Source organism: Pristis pectinata, chromosome 19 (genome assembly GCF_009764475.1).
Source record: "Pristis pectinata isolate sPriPec2 chromosome 19, sPriPec2.1.pri, whole genome shotgun sequence".
In the NCBI taxonomy this organism is placed as follows: Eukaryota; Metazoa; Chordata; class Chondrichthyes; order Rhinopristiformes; family Pristidae; genus Pristis; species Pristis pectinata.
In genome coordinates, this window is record NC_067423.1 from 2,984,445 (window position 1) to 2,996,528 (window position 12,084).

General features: G+C 46.9%; 1 protein-coding gene across 1 annotated transcript in view; it reads left to right on the forward strand.

Moving 5' to 3' along the window:
• The first annotated feature begins 1,203 nt into the window (after positions 1-1,203).
• The window catches only part of dclre1c (DNA cross-link repair 1C, PSO2 homolog (S. cerevisiae)), a 39,784-nt gene continuing 28,903 nt past the window's right edge, over positions 1,204-12,084 (forward strand). Inside the window, 2 exon segments of the mRNA XM_052033632.1 lie at positions 1,204-1,334; positions 4,152-4,203. Coding sequence (XP_051889592.1) covers positions 1,226-1,334; positions 4,152-4,203 — 161 coding nt within the window. The 5' untranslated portion in view covers positions 1,204-1,225.

The window sequence follows — 12,084 nt, forward strand, 5'->3', positions numbered from 1 at the left end:
TGATGGAGGATGAGAGGAGATTTGATAGAGGTGTATAAGATTATGAGGGGCATAGACAAAGTGGACAGCCAGCATCTTTTCCCCAGGGTGGCAATGGACAATAGAGGTCACCCGGTTAACGTGCATGGAGGAAGGTTCAGGGGAGATGTCAGAGGTAGGTTTTTTACAGAGCGGTATTTGCCTTGAACACACTGCTGGGGGTGGGTCGGGGCCGATATGATAGGGTCATTTAAGAGACTATTAGATAGGCACATGGATGAAAGAAAAATAATCGGAGGTGACGTAGAGAGAGGGACAGATTGAATGGAGAAAAGGTTTATACAGGTCGGCCGAAGGGCCTGTACTGTACTGTTCTATATATGTTCTTTAAATGTTTAAAAATAAGCATTGATTGTATCAGTCGATACTTGCATAACTGAGGGTGCTTAAATATTCAGCTTCCAGAGAGCCAGTGGCAGATCCCCACAACCCCAGTCACCATCCCCACAGCCCCAGCAGGGGATCCCATAGTGCCAGCAGGAGATCCCCACAGCCTCAGTCACGATTCCCACAGTTCCAGCAGGAGATCCCCACAGCCCCAGCAGGAGATCCCCATAGTGCCAGCAGGAGATCCCCACAGCCCCAGCAGTGGATCCCCACAGCCCCAGTCACCATCCCCACAGCCCTATCAGGAGATCCCCATAGCCCCAGAAGATCCCCACAGCCCCAGCAGCAGATCCCCACAGCCCCAGCAGGAGATCCCCACAGCCCCAGCAGCAGATCCCACAGCCTCAGCAGCAGATCCCCACAGCCTCAGCAGCAGATCCCCACAGCCCCAGCAGCAGATCCCACAGCCTCAGCAGCAGATCCCCACAGCCTCAGCAGCAGATCCCCACAGCCCCAGCAGCAGATCCCACAGCCTCAGCAGCAGATCCCCACAGCCCTAGCAGGATATCCCCACAGCCCCAGCAGCAGATCCCACAGCCTCAGCAGCAGATCCCCACAGCCCCAGCAGGAGATCCCCACAGCCCCAGCAGGAGATCCCCACAGCCCCAGCAGCGGTCCCGACTCCGGGCTCACATCCTTCCGGTTTCGTCACCCGCACAGCCACGCCCCCAGAGCGCGCCGATTGGTGCTTCCGTAAGAGCCGAGCTCCGGCCGGCTGCCTGATTGGCCGGCGCGCCTGTCAGTCTCGGCCGGCTGTAACAAGTGGGTGAGGGCGGCCGGAGCCCGGAGCCCGGCGGCGATGAGCTCCTTCCAGGGCCGGATGGCCGAGTACCCCGGCGTCTCCATCGACAGGTTCGACAGGGACAACCTGCTGGCCAAGGCTTACTTCCTCTCTCACTGCCACAAAGGTGCGGACCTCCTCCCCCAGCGGCTGGTCGGGACCTGTCACTGGGACAAGTGTGTTCCCTGTGCCGGGTGTGTTCCCTCTCTCCACCTCCCACACTGGGACCGGGGGGGCTTGGGTTAGGGGAGACCGAGTGGGCTGGGACTTCAACCCCTGGGGGCTGAGGGACGGTACCTGAAGATTGGAAATCAGCCAATGTTACTCCCTTGTTCAAAAAAAAAGTAAGGCAGAAGGCAGTTTAACCCCTAGTATTGGCAAGATGCTAGAGTCAATAATCAATTGTTTGTGCTTATAATTAAACTGAGTCAACATGGTCTTATGAAAGGTAAGTCATGTTTGATAAATACGCTCGAATTCTTTGAGGATGCCACAGGGGGAATTGACAGAGGGGGCGGCTGGTGGTGAAGAAGGCGAATGCAATGTTGGCATTCATTTCTAGCGGAATGGAATATAAGAGCAGGGATGTGATATTGAGGCTCTATAAGGCATTGGTAAGGCCTCACTTGGAGTTTTGGGCTCCTTATTTAAGAAAGGATGTGCTGACGTTGGAGAGGGTTCAGAGAAGATTCACTGGAATGATTCCAGGAATGAGAGGGCTAACATATGAGGAATGTTTGACGGCTCTTGGGCTGTACTCCTTGGAGTTCAGAAGAATGAGAGGGGACCTCATTAGAAACAAAAGGCCTGGACAGAGTAGATGTGGCAAAGTTGTTTCCCATGGTAGGGGAGTCTAGTACAAGAGGGCACGACTTCAGGACTGAAGGGCGCCCATTCAGAACAGAGATGCGGAGAAATTTCTTTAGCCAGAGAGTGGTGAATCTGTGGAATTTGTTGCCACGGGCGGCTGTGGAGGCAAAGTCGCTGGGTGTATTTAAGGCAGGTATCTGAGTAGCCAGGGCATCAAAGGTTATGGTGAGAAGGCGGGGGAGTGGGACTAAATGAGAGAATGGATCAGCTCATGATAGAATGGCAGAGCAGACTCGATGGGCCAAATGGCTGACTTCTGCTCCTTTGTCTTATGGTCTTATGGGAACGTGTAGATGTGTATCTAGATGTGCAAAAGGCATTTGATAAGGTACCACGTAGGCTGGTGCATAAATTAATCCCATGGTATCAGAAGTGTGTTGGAATGAATTGAAGACTGGCTGTCTCACAGAAAACAGTTGGAATAAATGGGTCATTTTCAGACTGGAAGGAGAAAATCCAGTGGTAACATTGAAAATTCTGAACACTTAACGCAGTGAGGTTACGTGTGGAATCCTGCAGGAATTGGTTCTTGGCCCACAGTTGTTCACTGTTAATGTTGATGATCTGGAGGAAGGAACTCTATGTAGGGTTTCCATACCTGCTGGTGATCCAAAAGTAGGTGGAAGTGAATGTTGTGAGAAGGATTCTGCAGTGAGATATAGATAGATTGAGTGTGTGGGCAAAAGACTGGCCAATGGAGTTCAATGTGGGGAAGTGCGAAGTCACGCACTTCAGTAAGAGGAATCAAAAGGCAGATTATTATCGAAATGGAGGCAGACTGCAAATGAGTGAAATTCAGAGGGCGTTCTAGTGCATGAATCCCAAAAAGGGCCAACGAGTAGTTAAAGCAAATGACTTTTTGGCCTATGTTGCAAAGGGGTTGGAATTTAAAAATAGAACAATTACAACATTTAAAAGACATTTAGACAGGTGCATGGATAAGAAAGGTTTAGAGGGATATGGGGTAAATACAAGCAAATGGAACTAGCTCAAGTAGATACTTTGGTCAGCATGGATGAGTTGGGCTGAAGGGCCTGTGTCCGTGCTCCATGACTCTGAGTGTCGGTGATGTCTCACCTGGAATATGATGCAGTTTTGGTCCCCTTGCCTAAAAACAAAGGTATTGTAATATTGGAGGCAGTACAGAGGTGATTCACCAGACTGATTCCTGGGATGAGAGACTTGTCCTGCCAAGAGAGACTAAATTCCTTGAAGTTTAGAGGAGTGAGGGGTGAGCTTATTCAAACATATAAGATCCTGAGGGGGCAACAGAGTAGACGTTGGGATGTTTCCACCGGTGGGAGAGTCTTGATCAAGGGGACACAGCTACAAAATAGGGGCCAGTCATTTAAAACTGAGGTGTGTAGAAATTTCTTCTTCTTGTGCTTTTGCACAGAAGGTGTCGTGTATGGAGGACACTGTTGTGTAACATGCCCTGGTTATATTAGAAATGGAGCTATGGTATGCTCAGTCAGAATCAGGTTTATTATTCCTGAAACTTGTTGTTTTTCAGCAGTACAGTGCAAAGACATAAAATTACTATAAGTTATAAAATAAATATAGTGCAACCAAAAAAAGAATAATGAGGTAGTGTTCATGGGTTCATGGACCATTCAGAAGTCTGATGGCGGAGGGGAAGAAGCTATTTCTGAATTGTTGAGTGTGGGTCTTCAAGCTCCTGTACTTCCTCCCCGATGGTAGTAACAAGAAGAGGGCATGTCCTGGATGGTGAGGGTCCTCAGTGATGTATGCCACCTTCTTGAGGGACTACCTCTTGAAGATGTCCTCGATGGCGGGGAGGGTTGTGCCCACGATGGAGCTGACTGAGTCTACAACGCTCTGCAGCCTCTTGCAATCCTGTGCATTGGAGCTTCCATACCAGGCTGTGATGCAACCAGTCAGAATGCTCTCCACTGTACATCTGTAGAAATTTGTAAGAGTCTTTGGTGATATACCACATCTCCTCAAACTCTTAACAAAGTAGAGCCACTGGTGTGCTGCCTTCATGATTGCATCGATGTGTTGGTGAAATGGAATGATTGAGTAATGGGATTTCCAAACCATTTTTCTGCAGATCACATGAAAGGGTTAAGAGCGCCTGTCCTGCAGAGACGATTGGAATGCAGGTACTGATCCTGAGTCATTTTTCATCTTGAATGTTATCTGTATGATGCATCTGGTTGGTCTTTCTGGTGGTGATGTATCTGCATTGTGAAGCTCGTTACTCTGGTTGGGTTCATTGCCGCCTTACACTCTGAAGTTCAGGCTACAATGTACAGCACCAGAGGCACAATTCACGGAGCTTAAACTCAGTTGGAAGGCTTGCATTACCATTGTACCATTTAGAACTCCAAAGACTTTAGACCTGTACGCTATATATGAACTCCTGATCTCTCAATCTACCTCTATCACTTTATTTGTCCACCTGCACTGCACTTTCTCTGTAATTGTAGTGCTATATTGTTTCTTTTCCTTTTGTACTACCTCGATGTACTTGTATACAGAATGATCTGTCTGGATAGCATGCAATCAGAAGCTTTTCACTGTATCTCAGTACATGTGACAATAATAAACCAATTACACAAAGTGTAGTAACTATTGTAAGGTGGGACAATGGGGTTGGAAAAATCAGCCATGATTGAATGGCGGAGCAGATTCGATGGGCTGAATGGCCTAATTCTGCTCCTATATCTTATAGTCTATCCTGTGGTCCTTTAGAGAAGGAAATCTGCTTCCTTTCCAGTCTGTCCTATCTGTCACTCTGGACCTCTAGAAACGTCTTGGATCACCTCTCAGTCCAATGGGGAATGGAAACCAAATGCTTTGGTGGAGATAGCTACTTTCTGTGAGGTATTTGGGGGAGGGGGGGATATTGTTCAGCTGTTTAGGTGAAAATAAGTGAAAATAATTAAAGTGCCGACAGGTTAGGTCCTCCTCTATTCTCCTTGTGACACTTCTACAGATTTCAGCAGTAGAGTCACAGAGCCATACAGCATGGAAACTGGCCCTTTGGCCCAACTCATCCATGTTGCCCAGCGAGCTAGTCCCATCTGCCCACGTTTGGCCCATAGCCCTCTAAACCTCTCCTAATCCATTCATATATCTAGGTGGCTTTTAAACGTTGCTAATGTGCCCGCCTCAACCACTATTTCTGGCAGCTCATTCCAAATACGCACCACCCTTTGCGTGAAATTCACACGGCCCTGTCCCAGGTAGGTAGAATGAAATCTTTTTGCTTGTTCCGTAATGATGCTTTGAGAAATATTTCTGTGTATGGGAGCTAGACTTGTCCTGAAGCCAGACTTGGTTTGGTGGCAGACACCTCGCTCCCTGTTACAATAATCCCACAGCCATCCAACAAATTCCATTTATTGTTTCTGGACTCGTAACCTGAAGAACAAATTAAGCCTATAATAAGTCTCTTTTTAAAGGAAAATGTGAGCCTCATCTTCCTCTTTTCAGCACACAATGTTGTTTTTGCTGTGCTTAATTAATTAACAAATTAACTTTCCCTCTTTGGGGGAGACAAGCAGATTTAAAACATCTTATTTTGCTCTTCTAATCCATTCAGAGGTCTCAAGTGTTGAAGTAACAAGGGGGGAAAGAAAAAGTGCTGGACATACTCGGCAGGGCAGGCCGGATGTATGGGGAGAGGGAAGAGTTAACATCTCTGAGCTGATGTTCCAGGTGCATGTTCTGACACAAACAAGAGAGTTTGATAACCTGAAGTTGTTGTATTCAACAACTGTCCCGAGGGTCAAAGTCAAGTTTATTGTCAGATGCACAAGTCCATGTGTGCACAGGTGCAATGAAAAACTTACTTGCAGCAGCATCACAGGCACACAGCATCAGATATGCAGCATTCACAAGAAAAACATAAATTAAATATAAATTGTACAAAATTTTTATAAGAAATAACACAATTAGAACAAAAGAACAAAGTCCAATTTGGTGCAAAGTGTTGCTAAACTGTAGTGATTAGGGTTGTGCTGGTTGGTTCAAGAACTGAATGGTTGAAGAGAAGTAGCTGTTCCTGAACCTGGTGGTGTGGGACTTCAGGCTTCTGTACCTCCTGCCTGGTGGTAGCTGTGAGAAGATGGCATGACCCGGATGGTGGGGATCTTTGATGATGGATGTTGTCTTCTTGAGGCAGCGCCTCCTGTAGATACTCCCGATGGTGGGGAGGGATGTGCCCGTGATGTATTGGGCAGAGTCCACTACTCTCTGCAGCTTCTTACGTTCCTGCGCATTTGAATTGCCGTCCCAGACCGTGATGCAACCTGTCAGGATACTTTCAACAGTCAAAATGTGCCTAGTGAGTTGGACAATTAGTGATGTGTATCTGGAAGCTCAGGGTCACCCTTGTGGTTTAAACACGGTGTTTTGTAAAGCAGTCAAGCAACCCAGAGGAGCCCATATCACACAGAACACTAGACTGGAAGAACTGCAAGTGATTTGCTGCTTCACCTGGAAGGAGTGTTTGGATCCCTGGATGGAGGAGAGGGAAGGTAGAAGGGGATAGGCATGGCATCTTGCATGGGAAGATGGGGTGAGAAAGGGAGTGGTTGCCAGAGATAGAAGACGGGCCAGGGAGTTTTGGATGGAATGGTCCTTCGGGAGGAACGGATGTGTGGTGGCAGAGATTGCAAAGGATGGTCATGGAATGTGGAAGTTGGCGGGGTAAACCGTGAGGGCAAGGGGAACATGTTCTTGCTCCGGGTAGGGAGAGAAGAGTGAAAGGACAGGCATGGGAAGGTGCGACAGAAAGAGGAATGATCACTGAAAATGGAAGAGCAGAGCGGGGAGCCGTGCAAGTATTGGTCCCTTTGGAATGCTGAAAGGAGAGGGGAGTGGAAGATGTGTTTAGGAGTAGAATCCTGCTGAAGGTGATGGAAATTGCAGAGGATGATCCATTGAAACCAGAGGCTGGTGGGGTAGAAGGTGAGGACAAGGGGAACCCTATCCTGGCTCTGGATGGGAGATGGGGTGAGTGTGGGAAATGAGGCGATATGGTTGAGAGCTCCGTCAACAATGGTAAAGGGGAAGCTGTGGTAAAGGGGAAAGGAAGATACGGTTGTGGAGGGTAAATTGGTTTATTATTGTCACATGTACCGAACTACAGTAAAAATCTTTGTTTTGAATGCCATCCATACAGATCAATTCATTACACAGTGCATTGAGGTAGTACAAGGGAAAACAATAACAGAGTGCAGAATAAAGTGTTACAGTTACAGAGAAAGTGCAGTGCAGGCAGACAATAAGGTGCAAGGCCATAACGAGGTAGGTTGTTAGGTCAAGAGTCCATTTTATCCTACTAGGGGACCATTCAATAGTCTTATAACAGCAGGGTAGAAGCTGTCCTTGAGCCTGGTGGTACGTGCTTTCAGGCTTTTGTATCTTCTGCCTGATGGGAGGGGGGAGAAGAGAGACTGTCAGCAATAGGTGGGGTCTTTGATTTACTGAGGCAGCGGGAAGTGTAGAGTCCATGCTGGTGTCCGTGATGTGCTGGGCTGTGTCCACAACTCTGTCGTTTCTTGTGGTCTCAGGCAGAGCAGTTGCCATACAAGCCGTGATGTATCCGGATAGGATGCTTTCTATAGAACCATAGAACAATACAGCACAATACAGGCCCTTCAGTCCAGCATGTTGTGCCTACTTTTAAACCTCGCCTATCTAACCCCTTCCTCCCACATATCCCTCTATTTTAAATTCCTGCATATGTTTATCCAACAATGTCTTGAACTTGACCAACGTATCAGCCTCCCCCACCACCCCAGGCAGTGCATTCCATGCACCAACCACTCTCTGGGTGAAAAACCTCCCTCTGACATCTCCCTTGAACTCCACCCCACCCCCCCCCATTACTTTAAAGCCATGCCCTCTTGTATTGAGCATTGGTGCCCCAGGAAAGAGGCGCTGGCTGTCCACTCTACCTATTCCTCTTAATATTTTATATATCTCTATCATGTCTCCCCTCATCCTCCTCCTCTCCAAAGAGTAAAAGCCCATAGCTCCCTTAGTCTCTCCTCATAATCTATACTCTCCAATCCAGGCAGCATCCTGGTAAATCTCCTCTGCACCCTTTCCAATGCTTCCACATCCTTCCTATAATGAGGTGACTAGAACTGGACACAGTACTCTAAGTGTGGTCTAACCAGAGTTTTGTAAAGCTGCATCATTACCTTGCAGCTCTTAAACTCGATCCCACAACTTATGAAAGCTAACATCCCATAAGCTTTCTTGACTATCCTATCCACCTGTGAGGCAACTTTCAGCGATCTGTGGATATGAACCCCCAGATCCCTCTGCTCCTCCACACTACCCAGAATCCTGCCATTAACCTTGTACTCCGCCTTGGAGTTTGTCCTTCCAAAGTGTACCCCCTCACACTTCTCCGGATTGAACTCCATGGTGCATTGATTAAAAATTGGTGAGGATCAAAGTGAACGTGCCAAAGAACAGATGATCAAAGTCACAGGTACTAGGAGAATGGAATGGTCCTTGCCAGAAGGATGACAGGAGGAGGTGTAGTCAAGTTAGCTGTGGGAGTCTGTGGACAGATGGGTATTGAACACTAACCTATCCCCTGAGGTAGAGATACAGAAGTCGAGAAAGTGGAAAGAGTCAAATATGGGCTATAATTTGCATGAATTCTTTTGACTACCAATTACAAACACATCTGTGCAAGACAAAACATCATTCAATGTTTTCCTTTAACAATGAGCAGTGGAAGCTTTAATCAGATGATCTTTCTGGTCTGTGGAGCAGGTTGGTGACTGAACTGTTCTTGTTGAATTATTAACTGACATCTTGCAGGTGCAATGCCGTGTTATTGACAGGCCATGTGTTGCTCCCGTCACTCCACAGGGGGATTGAACTAATTAGTCCTTCCAAGGTCTACATCCGACACGGTCTATCACTAGTGATGGTCACTATCCACCCACCGGAGAAGTGTAAATAAAAGTTTAAAAGAATGAAATGATACTTTTATATTCATTTGTCTGATGTAGGTGTGATTGGCCATCTGTAACTCTCCTTGAGAGGGTGGTGGTGAAATTTTTTTTTGAACTGCTACAGTCCTTCTGGCTAAGTGTTGGTTTATTATTGTCACTTGTATGGAGGTACAGTGAAAAACCTGTCTTATACCATTCGTGCAGATCAATTCATTACACAGTGCATTGAGGTAGTACAGGGTTAAAAACAATAACAGTACAGAGTAAAGTGTCACAGCTACAGGGAAGTGCAGTGCAGGTAGACAATAAGGTGCAAGGTCAAACAAGGTAGATTGTGAGGTCAAGAGTCCATCTCATCGTACAAGGGAACCGGTCAATAGTCTTATCACAGTGGGGTAGAAGCTGTCCTTGAGCCTGGTGGTACGTGCCCTCAGGCTCCTGTATCTTCTACCTGATGGGAAAAGAGAGAATGTCCTGGATGGATGGGGTCTTTGATTATGCTGGCTGCTTCATCAAGGCAGCGAGATGTCACTGAGGAGGGAGTTCCTTTTCCCCCATTGCCCTTGTCTTCCTTGCGGTAGAGACCAGGGATGTGGCAGATACTGTTGAAGATGTTTTGCTGTGGTTGTCTGAATGAATGTAGCTCCAACAATATTCAAAGTTTGACACTATCCAGGAGAAACTTCCCCTGTGTGATTAGCGCCCCATCCACCATGTTAAACATTTGTTCCCTCCACCGTTGGCGGGTCATGGCTTCACCGTGTGTATTATCTGCAAGATGCAATGCAGCAACGAGGGCTGCTCCAGCCACACCCTACAAGCCCATGACCTCTACCCCCAAGAAGGTTAATAGGTCTCTTTACATTGGGGACCTGAGGAGACCATAAGACATGGGAGCAGAATTGGGTCATTCAGCCCATCAAGTCCGCTCTGTCACTTGATCATGGCTGATTTATTTTTCCCCCTCGACCCCATTCTCCTGCCTTCTCCCTATAACCTTTGATGCTGTCACTAACCAAGAACCTATCAACCTCTGCTTTAAATACACCCAATGACTTGGCCTCCACAGCCGTCTGTGACAAATTCCACAGATTTACCATCCTCTGGCTAAAGAAATTCCTCCTCATCTCTGTTTTATTCTGAGACTGTGCCCTCTGGTCCTAGACTCTCCCACTGATGGAAACATCCTCTCCACATCCACTCTATTCAGTCCTTTCAATATTCGGTAGGTTTCAACGAGATTCTTTCCTCATTCTTCTAAACTCTGGCGAGTACAAGCCCAGAACCATAAAGTGCTCCTCATGTTAACCCTTCCATTCCTGGGATCATTCTCGTAAACCTCCTCTGGACCCTCTCCAATGCCAGCACATCCTTCCTGAGCTATGGGGCCCAAAACTGCTCGAAATATTCCAAATGTGGTCTGGCCAATGCCTTATAAAGCCTCAGCGTTACATCCTTGCTTTCACATTCTAGTCCTCTCGAAATGAATGCTGACATTGCATTTGCCTTCCTTACTGCTGACTCAGCCTGCAAGTTAACCTTTAGGGAATCCTGCACTAGGACTTCGTCCTTTTGCACCTCTGATTTCTGAATTTTCCCCCCATTTAGAAAATAGTCTATGCCTTTATTCCTTCTACCAAAGTGCATGACTGTACACTTCCCTACGCTGTATTCAATCTGCCACTTCTTTGCCCATTCTCCCAACCTGTCCAAGTCCTTCTGCAGACTCCCTGCTTCCTCAACACTACCTACCCCTCCACCTGTCTTTGTATCATCCGCAAACTTGGCTACAAAGCCTTCAATTCTGTCATCCAGTTCATTAACATATAACATGACAAATAGCAGACCCAACACCAACCCCTGCAGAACACCACTGGTCACTGGCAGCCAACCAGAAAAGGCCCCCTTTATTCCCACTCTTTGCCCTCTGCCAGTCAGCCAATCTTCTATCCATGCTAGTACCTTTCCCGTAATACCATGGGCTCCAATCTTGTTTAGCAGCCTCATGTGCAGCACCTTGTTAAAGGCCTTCTGAAAATCCAAGTACACAACATCCACTGACTCTCCTTTGTCTATCCTGCCTGCTACTTCCTCAAAGAATCCCGACAGATTTGTCAGGCAAGATCTCCCCTTAAGGAAACCATGATGACTACGGCCTGTTTTATCATGTGCTTCCAAGTACCCTGAAACCTTAATAATGGACTCTAACTTCTTACCAACCATGGAAGTCAGGCTAACTGTCCTATAATTTCCTGGCTTTTGCCTCCCTCCCTTAAAGAGTGGAGTGACATTTGTGATTTTCCAGTCCTCCGGAACCATTCCTGACTCTAGTGATTCTTGAAAGATCACTACTAATCCCTGCATAATCTCTTCAGCTACCCCTTTCAGAACCCTGGGGTGTAGTCCATCTGGTCCAGGTGACTTATCCACCTTCAGACCTTTCAGCTTCGCACACACCCTTAGTAATAGCAACTACACTCGCTTCTGTCCTGACTCTCTCGAATTTCTGGCACATTGCTGGTGTCTTCCACAGTGAAGACTCACACAAAAATACTTATTCAGTTCGTCCGCCGTTTCTCTTGTTCCCCATTACTACCTCTCCAGCGTCATTTTCCAGCAGTCCGACTTCCACTCTTGCCTCTCTTTTACTCTTCATATATCTGAAAAATCTTTTATATTATAGGCTGGCTTACCTTCATATTTCATTTTTCTCCCATTATTGCTTTTTAAATTGCCTTCTGTTGGTTTTTAAAAGCTTCTCAATCCTCTGGCTTCCTGCTAATTTTTGCAATATTGTATGCCCACTCTTTTGCTCTTGTGCTGTCTTTGACTTCCCTTATCAGCCACAGTTGCCTCATCCTCCCTTTAGAATGCTTCTTCTTTGGGATGAACTGATCCTTCATCTTCTGAATCACTCCCAGAAACTCCTGCCATTGCTGCTCTACCGTCATCCCAGCTAGGGTACCCTTCCAATTAGCTTAGGCCAGCTCCTCTCTCATGCCTCTATAGTTACCTTTACTCAACTGTAACACCGATACATCTGATTTTGGCTTC